The sequence below is a fragment of the Trichomycterus rosablanca genome, chromosome 13 (genome assembly GCF_030014385.1).
Source record: "Trichomycterus rosablanca isolate fTriRos1 chromosome 13, fTriRos1.hap1, whole genome shotgun sequence".
Classification (NCBI taxonomy): domain Eukaryota; kingdom Metazoa; phylum Chordata; class Actinopteri; order Siluriformes; family Trichomycteridae; genus Trichomycterus; species Trichomycterus rosablanca.
In genome coordinates this window covers 20,579,896-20,600,023 of record NC_086000.1, presented here as the reverse complement: position 1 = coordinate 20,600,023, position 20,128 = coordinate 20,579,896, and the positions used below count along the sequence as shown (strand labels likewise).

Here is a 20,128-nt window from a genome sequence, read left to right as displayed (position 1 = left end):
CTGGGGCACTGGGCCCTGCTGACCCCTCCCTAGAACCACCACTGCTTAGACATTCATTCATTCATTTTCATTCTTGCTGACTGTTTTACAAACAGACACAACTAAGAATAGACAAACACCTTTTGCATATTTTTGGGAGGTGAAGGTAAGGCTCGAACCCAGATCCCTGGACACGGGGCAAGGCTCGAACCCAGATCCCTGTGCAGCACTTACCCTACTAGCTGCACCACCCTGCCCTGAGACATGCCAATGAAAAAAATATAAAAACCCTCCATTCCTTTCAGCTGTAGCAGGTCTTTGGAGCACAAACGCAAAACAGATATTTGACCAGCTGGCTGTCTTCAAGCCTGCCAGCATTCTGACACACACTGGCATACGCACGCACACACACACACACACACACACACACACACACACTATATCCACCTCTCTAATCCACTCCCAGATCTGAGACTGTTTGATCAAAACTAAATCTACACAACATAAATAGATCAAGAAGATCATTTATTCCTCTCTGACAAAAATCAGTTTTAGCCTCTCCCCTATCATGCGCAATAACTCTTCAGCTAAGTCCCCTGCGGAGATCAGTGGAGCTGTCTAGGCTAAAGGATCCTACAAAACACCCTCCGACCACCTAAATTATGCCTTTTAAGTGTTGTTATGGCAACATCTAGGTTAAGAGGACTGAGTGGAGCAGCATAGATGATCTACATGCTTCTGTCTTTTTACTTTTCATGATATATTTAACGTCATGTCTGCTTCTGCTATTCTAGCCAGCTGCACAATACGTCATATGAGTTTAGGGTTTGTTTGTTTGTTTATTAGGATTCTAACATCAAGTTTTATATCTACCAAGGCCTCAGTCAGTTCAAGCAATGATGAGCCGTGGCTTATTGAGAGAATTGTCAATCAGTTTAAAAAGAACATTTCTTAATGCAAAATTGCAAATAATTTTGACCTTTTACCATCTACCGTGCAAAATATTGTAAAAAGATTTAAAAAATCTGGAGAAATGTTAGTCTGTGTAGGGCAAGGCCAGAATGTGTGTGACTTTTGAACCCTCAGATAGCATAGATTTTAACATTATGTTTTACACTTTGGGTATGTTCATGACAGGACAGGAAGTAACAGGTTCAAGTTCAATGTCAAACACAGTCACAGGTGATTTTGCATCTCCAATTGACCTAACTTACATGTCTCTGAACAGTAAACAAGAACCGGAGCTCCACGAGAAACCCACAAAGACACGTGTATGACATGCAAACTCCACACAGAAAGGACCTAAAACAGTCCATCTGGGAATCGAACCAAGGACCGCTAACGCCTGGGAGGTGTTTTATAACCCTTATTCACCTCTGCTACTAGCTTCATCCTGATGGTGTCTGGAGATGCCAGCTATAAAATGTTAGTGAATATGATCATGTACAGTCTGCATTGTAGAACACATGGTCATTATAAGCACTGTATATGTGGCATGCATGACTTCTCATGGTTTCACATTCATTCATTCATTCATTCATTCATCTTACTAAATACACTGGGTGAAACACAGGAGCACCCTAGGTAGAGTACAAACCTATTTCACTGCATCACACACCAAATCGTGACTGACACCTTAAAATTTTGAGTAGACTATCTGAGTAGAAAAAACTCACATGGGTTAAACATGTGAGACTCATAAGGTAAGGATCGAACCCAAGTTTCACAGACTACTCGAGATGATGCAGTTAAACAGTAAGATAGTGTTATGGAAAAATTAGATTTTATGTACTAATGTCGCCTGAATATTAGTTTTATGCTGCTTGTGCATTAAATCCTTAGTCATGTGGTTGCTTGAGATGTGGCTGGGAGTCTAAAGTACAGACATAAGCAACATGTCTGTTGTAAGCAGATAAGAAACAACAGTTAGCACAGAGTGGAGGTTCCAAAGTCCAACACCCAATGTGATATGACTAGAGTAGTATAAATGGAGGGCCACAGCTCTGTCCCTTGTTCTTCAGCTATCCCACTGCTGGAAGAACCTACGATCATGCCAATAAATTCTTCCAATCCAGTCAACTGTTATCTTTGTTTTCATTCATCAGTTTTTCTATGACAATAGTCCCCCAAGAGTAGGAATTTAAATAACAGAAAAATATGCCTTAATTAATTTGTGACACTTTAGTGTCGTCCTATGTTTACATAATGAACTTCTTTATTTAACATTTTGTTTATCTGGTTTTCATGGACATGTTGACCTATTTTCACTTCAGGTAATGGTTTTCTACATTACCCACAATACCATTTAACCACCATCGAATTCACTATCTAGCACAATCGGTTGCTTGTGACACCCCATTATTCAACTCAACCATGTTGTGCAGCCACTGCTTTCTGTTGTGGAAATTCAAGTCCAGTCTTTTGTTGTCTGACCTACTTTTTCTTAGAATTTCTTGTTAGTATGACATTGCACTTTGCTGTAAAATGGTGATACAAGATGCATTCCATCTTCTGTTTTAGTAGCTAATCATTTAAACAACATTGTGGCTGCATTAGCATGTCCTACTGTGATTAAACAGTAGCACACATTTCTCACATCTTGCAGGAATAACCAAAACACAGCCTCAGAAAACACAATAACCAGACATACAAAGTACACATGACTCCCAGATCAGACCATCTGATAAGGTAAGAAGCCTTGGTGTTGTCCTGGATAACCAGCTGACCTTCTCTCCTTATATAGCCCACATGACAAGATCGTGCCGGTTCCTCCTGTTCAACATCAGGAAGATTCGACCATTTCTCTCCAGGGAAGCTACCCAGATTCTGGTCCAGTCACTTGTAATCTCACGGTTGGACTACTGCAACTCCCTCCTGGCAGGTGCTCCTATGTCCACTATAAAACCTTTGCAGCTCATTCAAAATGCAGCTGCCCGTCTGGGTTTTAACCAGCCCAAACACTGCCACATCACCCCACTGCTGCGTTCTCTTCACTGGCTTCCTGTAGCTGCACGCATTCAGTTTAAAACACTGATGCTCGTCTACAAAGCCAAAAATGGACCAGCCCCAAGCTACCTTCGAGGCCTAATCAAACCCCGCTCTGTACCACGCAACCTCCGAGCCACTAGTCTCGCTCGACTTGAGCCTCCACCCAGGACTAAAGGAAGACAAGCATCAAGGCTCTTCTCTGTTCTAGCACCCAAGTGGTGGAATGAACTTCCTCTGTCTGTCCGAACATCTGAGTCTCTTGCTGTCTTTAAAAACGATTAAAAACGCACCTCTTTACTAAACACTTAAGCTGACTTGTACCTATTTACCAAAAAAATTTTTTATTTCCAAAAAAAACAAAAAAACAAACAAAAAAAAACACTTTGGTTCTAACAGGTTTCAGCAGATTCGTGTTCTTTGACTGTTTACTAAAACCTGAGAAATGAAATGTTTACTATGGAAGCTCTTCTGTAAGTCGCTCTGGATAAGAGCGTCTGCTAAATGCAGAAAATGTAAATGTAAATGTACACACACATTTAAAAAAAGCAAATGAATGTGAACATCTTTCTCTGGTTAAACTTCTTTTACAAGACACATGAGGTAGAATTCAAGTGGTTACAAGATAGGAACCTCCACAGCAGATGGGTTTTTCCCACAACCACACTATCATATGTAAGCCATCTAGCAAGGTAGTTTGCCATTTTCTTTTATAGAGGAATGTAAAAAAGCCAGCAGGGCTCTGTTTTTAGGTACTTTTGTTATGATAGTCATGCTCTAGTCACATTGTTTCAACAGCTGTTTTACTGTGTCCTCACAGTATTTCCACAATGTTTTGCAGTTGTTTAATTGTAAGAACAATTAAAGTTTGCCCAGTGCATGTTTGAAAAGGTGCACAGATCCACAGATCTACTTGTAGTGTCTACTTTGTCATAATTAAATATTAAATTGTGGCAAGTTAAACTGTTAACCCCACACTGTATTATAGACAAAAATAATAAATATAACATTTAATAATAATTTAATTACATAACAGTATTACTGATAATGTCATTACATATAATTAAATAAATAAATAAAGTATTATTATTCATAATAATAATAATCGTGGGGGGGGTTAGCCTCCTGTGTCCCACCTTCAATCAAGACTATAAATAACTAATAAATTGCTAGGTGTATGTGTGCTTGTTTAGCTCTGTGTGTAAGTGTGATCAGAGACTAGAGGAATGAGAGTGATACAGTGGGGAGCCCTGCATTAGCACTGTAATTAACCAAAACCCTACGGAACAAACCATGCGACTCCATCAGCACCACAGAAGCTGTTTCCATCTCAGCCCTACCCACTGAGACCACACACACACACACACACACACTGAATGTTGTGGGGTGGTGACTAGTGATGAGCACAACAGTAGTCCAGTAATCAACTACTATTCCAGTACTGCCGCTGCATGTATCCACCTTATTGCTCAGTAAAATACTACTCAATCTTTAAGTATTTGTGTTCTAAATGCACACTACTGTATTAGTGTATGTAGTATCTGAAATTTGTACACCATCAACAGTGCCATATTGCCTTATTATTAGTAAGTAGTATAAGACACAGCTTATAGACATTGGCAGTGCCTGTGGCTAACATGCAATGTTTAAAAACCAGTACATTAAAGGTTGGCTGAAATTTGTTGCTAAACACATAAACAAAAAAGCGCAGGGGCTTTGTCTTGTACATGTTTGAATTTAAAGCTTGCTTGACCATAGACAGTGTTTCAACAGCTTCTAATTTATTACATTCTAATTTATGTGGTTCTTGGCTTATATCCAACCATTCGAACCATTTTCTTGCCAGCATAAGTTATAAAAAAAGTTAATTATTGTTACAGACATCCAGTTTTCCAGTTGTGGAAATCCCAAAACAGCCATTCCATACATTTTAACTATAAATCTTAACTGTACGCTGCAATCATTCCTCTAACTCACACCTGGGCATTGTACAGCCGCTGAGCCACCTCCGGCCCTTTGGCTGTCCCTGACCTGCCCGCATGAGGTCAATGGTATATAGAAATTAACTTAAATTAGTGTACATCTTACATGTAATACAAAGGCATTGCTTTTATTTTTGAAGCTTTGCTAGCTAAACAGCAAAAGCAAAAAATATTTTTTTATTAAGTTTAACACATCCAGGACTGGAGCAGTTCAGACCAGCTTTGTGATATCCAAAAAGAATATCCAACAAGATAATGTTGATGTTTTCATTGTCTGATTGTAACATTTACTGGTTTTACAATTTACTGTTTTTTTTTTATAATGAGATACAATTAATATTGAGCAGAATTAAGTTTAGCCTGTTGGCCTTGTTTCCGCACTTCTTCAACCATCACATACACAGCTTCTGTGTTCAGTTTTGGGATACACTGGCATAATATCATTGGTCGCTCTTCGATGGTGTTTGGAAAATTGTGTAGTGTGTGACCTCTTATCAGCAATTAATAGTGTAGTGACCCCTTCCCTGTTATCTCAAAAATATCAATTGCAAGCTTCCAAAAGATGCATATAAAATTTTGAAGCCTACTTGGCACCAGAAACAACAACCCAACGTGAGAGCACATTATTGTAACTGTACTTTGTCTCACCACACTTTCTGTTAAAGAGTGATATAATTCTTTATGGACTTTTTTTCAAGCCATGAGACGTCAACAGTTAATTTCTTGGAACTGTCTTTGTCAGACAAATAAAAGTCCAGTGTTTTCATTAGCATTGGCAATTTAAAGATCAGTCTAAGATTTTAATTTAAAAGAGAGCTTTGACTTTGACCTTGAAAACTGGAACAAAAAAGAAATATGTCAGAAAAAAGAAAGGTCTGGATTAATTGAAAAAAACAAACAAACTTGGCATTCATTTCTCAAAACAACACACATATGGCTAGCCTGAGAGCAATCCACTATCGCAAAATAAGCTCTTTAAAGAGTGAAACGAGTAGCTAATGGGAAACATGGCACACAGCCACATGAGGAGGAAGGAAATTCATGCAGGACGAGCAGAAAGCAACATATATACAGCACACTCCCGCGGTTTGTCTCGCTCTCTCTCTGTTTCTGTCCATCTCTATGATAGGTCTCCGCTGTTCCTGCGCGTCCTGTTTCTCTAACCCTGCGTCTCATCCTTCTGAACCAACCCCCTTTCAATAATTCATGCCGTACGAGGACCGAATGACTGTCTTTCTTGACAAACAGCATTGGGTTTTTTGTTGCTGCTTCATGGACTAGAATCAATCGTTCAGTTTGAACTTGAGTAAGAATCTGTTGAGAACGGCTTGATTTATTAGGCAGGCAAAGGCTTTAGCCTTTATTGTGTGCTGATGTTGGTTGTGTATATGAAAGCAAAATGTGGCGAGGGTGGGAGAAGATTGGACTCAGGTCAGCAGTCTGTGAGGGCATTGGGGAAGAGTTTGATCTCATGGTCTGCATCCTAGCTTTACAGGACTTTTGCTTGCTGCATCTCTCCCCTGTGAAATGTCTCATTTAAAAAACAAAAATCCCATTTCATCATAAGCAGCCATCTGGACCAACCAAACTCACACATGCGTACACACACTAAACAGAAAAAGAGGGAATGAACAGGAGGGAAGAGGAAAGAAAGGAAAACGGGGAGGAGAAACAGAGAGATAAGAACAAGAGAAAGTAAAAGAGGTAGAATTGGCTCCAACACTGGTTTCTTTGTACACAAGCCTGGCACGGTACACAAACACACACACAAACACACACACAAACACACACACAATGTCCCTGATAAAAGCTGTTGTGTTGGGAGTGTTGGTGGCTATTGGATCAGAAAGTGGACGAGGACAGACAGAAAAAGAAAGATGTTAGGGTGTCATCAGTGGGCATTAGCCATGCCATGCTGGAATGGTGGAGGTGGAACATTAATTACACTTGAATCTGCAATCTCCCTAAGCTAAACAATATTTGGAAACAACTAACAAACTGTGGTTGTCATTTTTCCTTTACACAGTACACAATATTCCCCTGCAATAAATTAGACTGCATTTTTTGTATGTTTCATTGTATTTTATAACTAAAATGATTTAATTCTTTCATTTAACTTAGTTTTATCTAATCAGGTTGGTAATTGTTATAGAATGGCACGCAGAAACACTGGTCACAGGTCAAAAATGCACCATGGACATACACTCATGTCTTCACTTACAGTACTTACTAATACCGAAGGAAAAGTAAATTTTTGGAAAGTTAAGGAAAAGTTTTATATTTTTAAACACATACTTAATGTGCCAAAACATTGTACTTGAGGTAAGATGCTAACATAGTTCCAAAATAATGGAATTCTTCATCACTTTCAGTAATTACATTCAGTCTCATAGTACGGTTTACAACACATTATGACAGAGGTTTTGGTCACAGCGGATAATTTGTCAGCATATTTGATTTGGCACACTTTCTTCGCTGGATATCCTCCCTAACACAACCCTCCTATTTATCTGGGCTTGAGACTGATATGTGTCACCCCAATGGCTAAGATCACATAATGCCATGTGCCTTCTGTATTTGTGAACCCAGTCCTTACATAATTTCCCAATATTCAGTTACAAAAACAGACGCTAGTGAGTATCTACACAGCAAGCTGTTTAGCCAGCAGTTGGCACCAATCACAGTAAACGAGGGATAGACTATGCCCGATGGTGTAGTTTAACAGCCACATAGAAGAAAAATTTAAGAAGAGGATTTGCCAAAGCTGGAAATAAAGCATAGGGCTTAGTAGAGTAAGATGATGCAAAGTATCCACATCAGTTTTGTTAAAAAAAAGTTGTTTTCCTGTTTGGGTTGAATCTCTGAATTTTTAACCAACAGCATTATCCAGACAATGACGTGTTTGTCAGTTATCAGTTAAACAGTTAATCATTGACATTTCTAAGCCCAACATGTATTATATCCCTGACCATGACAAACAGTTGATATGAAATACACAGAGATTTTTTATAATTTATAACTGAATGTCTTGTAGTTTGATTTTTAATAAATATAATTAAGTTGTACAGAACCAATTCAAATCTGCTATTACAGCTTGACAATGACAGTATATTTAACCAAAGCTGTTCTTATGCTGTTCAGATTTTGACTTTTATTCAACCCTAACCTTACAGCAATTTAGTAAAGAAAAGATCTGGCCATTTTATTTAAGGTTTTGTGATCAGACTAAAATAATACATATTAACACATGTATAATATCATCTTAGTACATGTTTCACATTCAGCACACATTGACTGTATATTGACTGTCCCAACAACTGTCCTTAAAGCTCAATTATTGGCACATTTAAAACAAATACATTTTCCATCCCTTTCTCAGAACAGCTAAACGTGTTTAAATTAATTGATCATCTTCAGTAAACACTACATCCTAATCAGGGTTTTGTGGGTCTGTCCAGCAGAATCATTGAGCTTATTCCCAGTAATAAGTCTAAGACCAATCTATAAGTCAGAGCACCAATCTAAGGGCAACGCACACTCACCTATTTGCTTACTTTTATATTGGGGACAGGCAAAGCAATCAAGCAACCATTTTTCTAATGAAATCTATGTCAACCTGTTCACAGACAGTAACCAGAGCAGAAGATCAAACCTAGGTCTCCAGGACCCTGGTGCTTTGTGGCATCCACACTAGCTGCTGCACCAATATGTCTTAGATGCACAAGAAAGAGATTAGGTTGCAATATATTTCATTACAGACATCCACACCACCCACCCACCCACCCACACACACACACACACACACACTTTTTCTCACCCTGAGTCTTAACTCTCTCAGGGTCATGATAAGTATTCACTTTTTTTTCTTTTCACAGAACAGTCACTTCCTTTTCCTGCCAAGTTTCATAAATCGCCTCAGGCTGTTCCGGAAGAGTTTTATTAATTGTAGGAGTCCTGAAAGGGGGAAAAAAAACCTTTTGTTTACTTTTGGGAGGTTGTCCTGGTAACCGGCTCAATTGCCGCTTCTTAAATGGACACTGCGGCTTTTAATCACAGCGAGTCTGTTCGTGAAAAGAGAGGGAGAGAACTCTTACAAAACCTCTAAACACCACACACACACACACACACACACACACACACACACACACACACACACACACACACACACACACACACACACACACACACACACACACACACACACACACACACACACACACACATTAATATACTGACTAAACCATAACAGAGCTAACAGTAAATTCAGGGATACACCAGTTGAAATGAATGAAAACAAATTAATCTGTGCCTGTGTGCTGATGCTCCGGTCACTAGGATAATTCAGGATCCATAAATATACGTGTAGAAATGAATACATGTACAGAGCCAGATGCAAGGAAAAATATAGCAATATAGAAAAAAGATGTTGAGATTGGCACGATGCAGGTAAAGAAAAAAGAAAGAGTGCTAGGAGAGAGGAGATATGGTAGCTGTGATGAGAATCACATGAAACACCACCTGCTCCAGCTCCATAAAGCAGCAATGCGTCACGCTCACACAACCTCTGTAACTCCGGCATCACCGGCACACTGTCAGACATAATGCAGATTAAACCACACACACACACTAGTATCTTTCACAGCAACACACAATCCATTTTTTAAGAGCTACCTTCAATATAACTCCATAATTGCACAAATAAATACTCCTGGTACATTTTGTTCATTCTACATTTTAAGGAATGATTCAGGTAAAAAACTAATCGACAGAATTTTTCACATACCACAAATGTACTCAATGTGCCAGGACATTTGTTTACCTCTTTAGTTTTGCACTTGAGATAAGATGATAATGCAGTTCTCAAATAATATAATTTTTTCTTACTAACAGGTTATTACACTCATCTTAAGTAAGGTTTAGAACACATTATGACAGGGGTTTTGGTCAGTGACCTTATTTTGAGAGCTCAAAAGTTTCGCAACCCCAACACAAATACAGCTCCAAAAGTAAGAGATTTATTTTTTAATCTTAGTGCATTATTGTAAAGAAGTTTATATACCACAAAATGTGCTCAACAAAATGTCTCAACATCGTTATCCTGCACATGCAGACCAACAAATCACATTTAACACTAAAAGCAACCCTCATATTAATATCACAATTTTCATGTACGAGTGAAGCTTAAATTTAATTAAACAGTCTAAGTCTAACCATTATGAAAAGCTATGGAAAACCCCATATTAATAATTTTGCCTGAGCCTATTAAAGATTGCAGGCAGACTTGAACTAGAGAACACAATCCTCATGTAAGAAATATTTGTAACAGAAAATGTGAAGTGTAAGTAAATGTAACACATCAGCATGACTAATCACATGTGAACTTTGTGTGTATTTTATTTTTTGTATGTTTTTTATATTCCGCTAGCACACCAGTGCCGAGATTCTGAACTCCTGGGTTCAAAACTCAGCGTTGCTACTCGTCGGCTGGGCGCCATCTAGCGGGCATAATTGGCAGTGCTTGCAGGGAGGGATGACCGGACTATGTGGGCGGGGTCTTCTAATGCTGTGAAAGGACCCTGTGCAGAATGCATGGGTGGAAAAGGGTTCCATTAAGGGCTGCGCACGGGTCAGAGGACGCAGAGGAGTAGAATAAAGAAGTAATTGACTTCCATATCTATGATGTGACTAGCAAGATGAATTTAAACAAGCCAGCCCAGCCTTTGTTGTTTCAGCAGGTTTGAGTACTGTGTTCTTAAAGGGTTTTTTAATTTTTTGGATAATATTTCAACCTTTTTATGAAAAATGATTTTAATATTGACCATTGCACTTGCAAATAGGGTTCAAATAGCTTGTATGACACTATACTACAGTGCTGGGGAAAGATACGATTTGCTGCTGTAGTTCTCCACTACAGATAAAGTTCTACCTTATGCACCGTTAATGCTATGGTAGAACTTTAATAAAATGTTATATGAGGAGACTGTTATGGTAATACTTTATATAAAATGGGCAACAGATCACCAGTACGTAACTGCAGCAATGGAATGCACACAACACCTTACTACTGATCAGCAACCTCATTAGTGAGAGAATGTCTACAAATAAATAGTGAAAGAAAGGAACAGAAGGAGTGATGAGCAGAAGAGATGGAAAGATGAAGAAAGTTTGGATAAAAAGGAGCTTTGATCAGTCGAAGCATCAGAGTGTGTTAGATTAGACAGAGATCGCTTCCTGCTGCCAGTAAACACTAAAGCTATTCACCGTCTGCAGTACACAGATGCCACCAGAGTGCGTACACACACACACACACACACACACACACACACACACACACACACACACACACACACAGAGTACTGCACCTAATCAATTTCTGACTAAGATGAATGAAACAAAAAGAAAGAAGAAAAAGCAGTTATACTGGTTAAAATGTTAATAGTTTAGTATATACATGGTTATACCACTGTATTGCCAGCTAGTTTCATAAAACCATGGCTGTGTGTGAATCAGTGTGATCTTTGCAGAGCACTGGCCCGAGGGGTCGCATTTCCGTATGTGACAGAGTGAGGCTCTAAGCTGCATAAAAGAAAGAAGAAAAGGCATTATATTTCCTTTTTTTCTTTCATACTGTACGATATGACTAATGGTGGGGGTCACTATGCCCGATGAGCAGGAAGATTAGTTCTGACCTTGGCGCTGACCTCGGAAAGCTTGGAGAGAGCGAGAGATGAAGAACAGAACGAGCATAGGGTGGAGGAGGAAGAGGCGGCTGGCTTGCCGTTCTCTTGTCATTAAGGTTTGTTTTCACTGCAAGCAGAGCTGGTTATTAATTTCATTTCTTTATGATTCACAATCTGTTCGTTTGAAATATGCCATATGCTCGAAGCAATTGGAGGATGACAAGTGTCAGGATCGGTCCAATAAAGGCAACCTAAATGAGGCTGATTTACGGGCCGTAGCTTCCGGCGAGCAGCGTTCTCTATCTCCCCTTGCACATGATAAGGCCTGAATGTGGGCAAACAAGCTCTGTTCATTGCGTATACCTGCTTCCAATCAATCCCCCATCCCTGGCAGATAATGCCAGACCACCCAGCGCACACATGATAACAAATGTGAAAATGCAGCCCATATTTATGAGGTGGAATCCAGGCAATAGAGTTCCCAAATCAGTTTGTTTTAATCATGAACAAATATAGTGACCTAACAGCAAAGTGTCCTGCTTTATCTGTCACTAATAAAAATTCATTGAGACAAGGTGTCTATACAGGCTATAAAAGGAGTCAGGCCATATCTCTATGCACTCTCTCATTCTCTCACTCGCTTCTCTGCAGTTTTGTATCTGCCAAGCGCTTCTTTGCTTTTCTGGTACAGTAGTCCAGGGCCAGGAAGAAACCCAGATTATTTCCTTATGATTCTTGTCTTGCACAGCAATCTCTAAACTCATAGTAATGTAAAGCTTATTTGACAGTGGACACTGTTAAGTGTATTCCAGCAGCTTCTAATTTATGAAATGTTTTTTGTGGTTCTGGAATGCTGCTGGTTCCCCACAGACCAACAAGTCAGATCAGTTTTCTTTCATACAGTATAAATGTATAGTGATGTGCATTATATTTATTTGCATATTTGTTACACGTAAATATTTCAGATCATCTGACAAATTTTGATATTTAATGAGGATAACCCAAGTAAATACAAACTGCTTTTTTTAAAATAATGATTTCATTTACTGAAGGAAAAATGCAAAAAATATAGAAAAAAATTGGAAAATGTGAAAAAGTAATTGCCCCCTTAACTACTAAATCAACTAGTTAACCGAATTTAATTTACAGTTGAGCTCAATTTCACTAGCCACACCCAGGCATGATTACTGCAGAATCTCTTAAATACAGCTTGTCTGGCATTGTGAAGCGGGCTAGAAAATCTGAAAAAGTGGCACATAATGCCACATAACTCAGAGAATCTCTGAAACAAAGCAGTTAAAATCTACCAGTTTGGAAAGGGTTACAAAGATTTTGCCAAGGTTCTGGGACTCCACTAAATCACAGTGGGAGGCAGATGGAGAAAACTTGAACATTGAAGGAATTGCAGGCCTCACTTGCCTCAGTTAAGGTCAATATTTACAATTCCTTTATAAAAAAGACACTGGGCCTGAAACCATGAATGAAACCATGGATTCTGCTCTCTAGTAGAAAATCCAAATGGAGAATGCTCGTCCATCAGTTCAAGACCTAAAGCTCAAGATAATTAAAAAAAAAGGTTTTGAAGTGTCAAGGTCCTGACTTCAATCCAATTGAGATACTGTGGCAGGACCTTAAATAGGCAGGTAAAACACAATGTATCCAATGTAGCCAAATTAAAAATCTGCAAAGAAGACTGGGCCAAAATGTTGGAAGATCCTTGAAAAGCTGCATCTCATGTTTAGTTGTGTTGTCTTTATCTTAAATTAAAATTAGTTGGAGGATCTGAAACCTTTACATCTAACAAACTGAACAAACTAACAAAAAAGAAAAAATCAGGTAGGGAAAAATAATGCTAATTATCAAATATATGATGGCTTTATGTCTTTACCAAGCTATTACTACTACACAACTTTCAACCACTTTTGAGTCTTCCAAGACATACATGTCAAGTATAAATGGTCTTAACTGTGCATTCACATCTTGTACATTCAAACTTGCAGTCAGAATTATTTATCAGAGCTGTGCTGTGAAACCAAATACTAAAACACCAATCAAAAAGAAGAATTCCTTACTGCCATGCTATCAAGAAGTTTATCATATATCAAAATATAAGCAGAAAGGAAGGTCATCTACAAACAAAACAGCCAGTACCAACATTTCTTTCCAACCCCTCCCTTACCTTATAGAGATGATGCCGCTGCTCCTCTGACATCATCAGTTTGTGGCTGTCAGTAACGATGGATTCCATGTCCATCAGCCAATCCCAGATCTCCTGGTACTCGCTCTCAAACTCTGATAAGCTGAATGAAGAGAGAAGAAGATATGGCAGTTAAAGATGCCCTCTGTAAAACGTTGTTGATGATTTGACCTGTACTCTTCCTTTGTTTCTCCAGCTCATTTGGCTTTAGAAAGGAGCCAGCTCTTTTACAGAGGGAATATTTGACAAGTGGAGGTAATTACTCTGTCCCGTTAGTACGTGGCGCTCCACGGTGCAGGTAAGTGAGGTGTGAAAAGGGTCGGAAGCAGAACGGATCTTTAACCTGCGCTCTGAGTGACGGTTCCCGAGCCAGAACAGCTTAATTAAACATGACTTCACCTCCCTATTCCCCAAGCTTGCCTTCAGCCGCGACATGAAAGGACATCAAATATTTATGAAAGGAGCAAGGATGACTGTGCGCGAGCCCTCACACACTCACGCACACACACTCACACCTCATCGACTTACTACCGTACACCAGCACGTGCACACAAACGCAGAGACAAGCATGCAGACATGCACACTCATACAGCTATTGGTATCAGGACGTTAGCGGCTGGGCCTCAGCAGGAGGGCTGTGTGTTTATAAACATAAGTGGGGAAATTGTTTTGCATTCATTCGGCTTCGGAACACTTTGACAGTTATGTCAAACTAGTGCCATTTTCTTGTCGGGCTTTTATAAGCAATCCAGAGAGTTGTCCCCAAAGGGAGACGAAACTATGAATAAGATTACACAAATAACTATCAAAAAGGAGGGAAAAATCAACACTTCGTCTTTATTTCAACTCAGCCCAGACACAAACTAAACAGAAGAGTGGGATTGAATTGTGCTGCGACATATGTAATTTCAACAAGCACACTGGTGGACATTAGCATTTTGAAGCAGGCGCTAAGAAAACAAAACAGTGGGAAAGAGTTTATGAATATTTTAGCTACTTGTGCAAACGACATTGATCAGACAAAATGACAAACACGGAAATGAGGCAATCGAAAAAAGAATTGAAAAAAAATGTTACAACCCCAAATCAGAAAAAGTTGGGACAGCATGGAAAATGCAAATAATAAAACAACACAGAGTTTCTTACATTTACTTTGACTTTTATTTGATTGCAGACAGGATGAACCTGAGATATTTCATGTTTTGTCTGGACAACTTAGTTTTATTTATTAATAAACATCCATTCCTGCATTTCAGGCCTGCAACACATTCCCAAAAAGTTGGGACAGTAAAGCATTTACCACTTTGTAATGTTGCTATTCCTTTTCACCACACTTAAGACGTTTTGGCACAGAGGATACCAAGTGATTTAGTGTTTCAGCTTTTATTTTGTCTTATTCTTCCTGCATACACGTCTTAAGATGTGCACCAGTACGGGGTCGTCGTTGTCGCATTTTTCAATTCAAAATTCTCCACACATTCTCTATTGGGGACAGGTCAGGACTGCAGGCAGGCCAGTCCAGTACCAGTACCCTCTTCTTCCACAGACATGCCTTTGTAATGTGTGAAGCATGTGATTTTGCATTGTCTTGTTGAAAAATGCATGGACGTCCCCAAAAAAGATGATCTCTTGAAGGCAGCATATGTTGCTCTAAGATCTCACTGTACTTTTCTGCATTAATGCTGCCATCACAGAAGTGTAAATGACCTTTGCCAAGGGCAATGACACAACCCCATACCATGACAGACCCTGGCTTTTGGACTTGTTGCTGATAACAGTCTGGATGGCCCTTTCATCTTTAGTCCGGAGCACACGGCATCAATTTTTTCCAAAAAAAGACCTGGAATGCTGATTCATCTGACCACAATACATGTTTCAACAGTGTGATAATCCATCCTAGATGCCTCAGAGCCCAGAGAAGTCGACGCCGCTTCTGGACCTGGCTAACATAAGGCTTCTTTTTTGCACAGTAAAGTTTTAAGTGGCATTTGTGCATGTAACTCTGTATTGTAGTGCTTGACAAAGATTTGCCAAAGTAATTCCTTGCCCATGTGGTTATATCAGCTGTTGTTGAGTGGCGGTTCTTGATGCAGTGTCGTCTGAGGGATCGAAGGCCCTTGGCCTTCAAGCACTGAAATTTCTCCTTAAATCCTTAATGATATTATGCACTGTAGAGGGAGAAATATGCAAATCCCGTCCAACCTTCTTTGAGGTACATTGTTTTTAAACATTTCAATCATTTTCTCATGCATTTGTTGACAAACTGGAAATCCTCTGATCATCTTTGCTCATCAAAGACTCAGCCTTTCCTGGATGCTGCTGTTGTACCAAACCATGATTACCTGTTATTACCTGTTGGCATCACCTGTTTGCAATCACGTCATTATTTAGTAATTAGTTTTATCACCCCTGTCCCAACTTTTTTTGTAATGTGTTGCAGGCCTGAAATGCAGGAATGGATGTTTATTAATAAATGAAATGATGTTGAGCAGACAAAACATGAAATATCTTGGCTGCAATCAAATAAAAGTCAAAGTAAATGTAAGGAACGCTGCATTTTTATTTTATTCTTTTCTGTACTTTTCTGTTTTTGGGTTGTAGAATCACATGTTGACTTTCTCTAGTGCAGATTAAAATATTCTGCCAGACTAAACTAGGAGTCAGGGAGTTCTGCAAATTCTTAATGTTATTGTTGTCATTATGGAGCCAAATTTGGAAAAAAAAGTCCTGAAAGTCTTGAGCTTAAAATACAACAAATCTTTTTAAAATAAAAAAATGTGTATGAAAGGTTTTTTTTAAATTATTATTTAAAACCATACCAAAAAATTTGCCATCCATAAACCTTATATGCATTTGTCACCATGTGGGTGAAAAAGATCCAATAGTTATTAAACTTTGCACAGTCCTTAAATGAAGTGCTGTTGTGCTTTTAAAAAGTCCACTTCAGTAGGTCAGTAAGGATTTAAACAGTCTGAGTAAAGCTGAAATGGACACCCAATTTTCATCTTTTCACATGTGTGTGATATCAATTTGAAGGCCTGTCATATCTGAGAGTGGGTGGAGGATTATGAGAAGTGTTTCTGTATTAAATATATCATCAGTGCCATCCACATTCAACCCTAAAAGGTTGGCCACCTTACTGACACCCCTAGGATCTTATCTAAAGTGACACTTTCATAAAAGCAGCTCTTTAATTTATGGTGTTAATCACTGCCCCTTCCAACGTCCTTTAAATCTGAAGGCTCTCCAAAAGAGGCTTTTGATTGGTGAATGGCAGACGCACTGTCTATGTCAGCATGAAACAGTGTGTGTGTGTGTGTGTGTGTACGCGTACACGGCTCTGACGGAGGAGAAAAGGTGGAGAGAGGCAGCCCAAGTGATAGCTTTCGACAGCTCCTCCCTTCAGACATGTTTCCATGCAAAAGGTAAGGGCCAAAAAGTCAAAACAATGAATCCTTGAGCAGGCAGACCGTCATTAAAATTCAAAGGATCATTACAGTTTTTCTGCAAAATAAATCATTAGAATGAAGGGCTTAAAAGGATTAAAACGATGCTTGATTCGAAGCCAAGGTACAGCACTTCTGTACTGCATTAGAGTGGGACAAAGACGGGTGGCTCTCTACAGAAGTAATATTTAATGTGCTTTACATAAATTGTAGAAGTCAACACCTTGTTTTAAAACCAATCTTACTGAAAGTATATAATTACCAGGCCTCAGCAAGCAACAACAGCATTCATTCTGGATGTAAACGAAACAGTGTGGTACAACATTGTATGGTTTTGAATCTAAATAAAGAACTGCATGTACACAGTATGTGTCTGTTTACTTTAACATAATGGCACCCATGACAGTAGGCGGATTTAATGGCAGGTTGTCAAATGGTAACAAGGGACGGACTCGAGTACCCCCCATTCAGTTAGTAAAATAGTACTAAACAAGGCTAAAGGCCAAACAAAGCTGAGTATAGTGAAACACATTTTAGGTCAACAAAAGAACATTATATGTATTTAGCTCTTACACAACTCTTTATTCTGATTAAACTATGACAACTTTTTTTAACCTCTTTTGAAATTCAAGTCTGGCAAGACATGCCAAGTATAAATAGTCTTAACTGTGCATTCAGATCTTGTACATTCAAACGAGCAGTCAGAATTATTTTTCAGAGCTGTGGTATGAAACCAAATACTAAACCACCAATCAAAAAGAAGAATTCCTCACTGTCATGGTATCAAGAAGTATATTGTATATTACAATATAAGCAATATATATATATATATATATAAAAACAATATTTAGTGAGAATAATAAGAAAATGGGAAGGTTTGGAAGTAGACAAAAATTAGCATATTAGACAGAACATTGCATAAAAATGTAATGTTATAAATTGTCTTATATATCAAAGGGTCAACAGTGTTTACATCATACTACACCACTGGAGGGTTAAGTGTCTTGATCAAAAGGTCAACAGTGGCAGCTTCAAGTTGCTGGAACTTGAACTTTCACACTTTTAATCATAAATTAACCTGTGAGTCACCACAGCATTTAAATAAACATTCATAATCCACACTATTCACAGTCCTCAATTGTATGAATAAACACTGTACTATTACAATAAAATGTATAAATCCAAAACAATTGTAATTTTTGTATTTTGTCCCTACAGCACTACACACAGGGCTGCACAAAGTGCACTGGTTTGTAAATAGGACTATTTTTAGCTCCCACAGTTAATTTTTATCTCTAACTTTCTGCACATGTATGATTAATTTTATATATCTCACAGTCAATCTATACATTCAAGCCAGCGGAATGCCTATTTGTAGTGGTCATTTTTAAATGCAATGAAACACACCAGCACATTTCTGTAAACAACTCAAACATAATAACATTTTATAGAATTAAATTAAATTAAATTAAATGAAGGTAATTATGCTACAGTTTTTATTAATACCTTGAAATATTTACAAACTAATATCACTGAAATTGCATGAATCAAGTAATTTATTTCATAAATTGCAACACAAATCAGCCAATTAAAAAAAAATCAATCTGTTGACTACATTATTGTCTAATTTAGTGCACTTTAACTTCAAATTGTTATACATATTCAAAATAAATGTTACCAATTATGTTTAGCCCAAAGCATTTATTCAATATTTAGTATGAATACTTTTTTGTAATTCCAAGAAGGTAGCAAAAATATTGCCAGCAGCAAACAGTTCCTCAAATATTTAAATATTCCTGTAGATAAATATTTGCTCTACCTGCACTTTAGTTTCTTACATGAATATATTTTGCTGGTTAATATGTGAATGTTTCATGGATTACTGCTGTACCTGTTGGACTTGGACATGAGGGACAGATCTTTCTTCCTGCTGGAGCTGGAACAGTACTTTTGACTCTTGAGTTTTACATTCATCTGATCCAGAAAATCCCTCTGGGCCTCTTTGTGAGACAGGTGCACCTGCATCTGTTCAAACACACACCAATAATCAGAATCAGTACAGGGGTTTGAACAGCAGTACAACGGCGTGTCTGTTAGAGGTATGGTAAATTATTTTACTAGCAGTATATCATTTGTGTAACAAAGTCACAGTGAGAAAATATACAGCTGCAACATCACCAGGCCTGTAAAAATTACATAATCACATTGATTTCAATTATTTATAATACACCAATCAGCCATCACATTAAAACCACCTCCTTGTTTCTACACTCACTGTCCATTTTATCAGCTCCACTTACCATATAGCAGCACTTTGTAGTTCTACAATTACTGACAGTAGTCCATCTGTTTCTCTGCATGCTGTTCTTCAATGGTCAGGACTCTCCCAGGACCACCACAGAGTAGGCATTATTTGGGTGGTGGGTCATTCTCAGCACTGCAGTGAAACTGACATGGTGGTGGTGTGTTAGTGTGTGTTGTGCTGGTATGAGTGGATAAGACACAGCAACGCTGATGGAGGTTTTAAACACATCACTGTCACTGCTGGACTGAGAATAGTCCACCAACCAAAAATATCCAGCCAACAGCACCCCATGGGCAGCGTCCTGTGACCACTGATGAAGGTCTAAAAAATGACCAACTCAAACAGCAGCAATAGATGAGCGATCGTCTCTGACTTTACATCTACAAGGTGGACCAACCAGGTAGGAGTGTCTAATAGAATGGACAGTGAGTGGACATGGTATTTTAAAACTCCAGCAGCGCTGCTGTGTCTGATCCACTCATACCAGCACAACACACACTAACACACCACCACCATGTAATTGTCACTGCAGTGCTGAGAATCATCCACCACCT

At 38.6% G+C, this 20,128-nt stretch overlaps 1 protein-coding gene across 1 annotated transcript in view; it reads right to left on the bottom strand.

Annotated features, from left to right (window-relative positions):
- Positions 1–20,128, bottom strand: part of akap6 (A kinase (PRKA) anchor protein 6) — a 151,716-nt gene that overhangs the window by 47,857 nt on the left and 83,731 nt on the right. Inside the window, exons 8-9 of the mRNA XM_063007486.1 lie at positions 19,161–19,294; positions 13,806–13,926 (exon numbers count right to left, since the gene is read on the bottom strand). Coding sequence (XP_062863556.1) covers positions 13,806–13,926; positions 19,161–19,294 — 255 coding nt within the window. The remainder of the gene's footprint in view (positions 1–13,805; positions 13,927–19,160; positions 19,295–20,128) is intronic.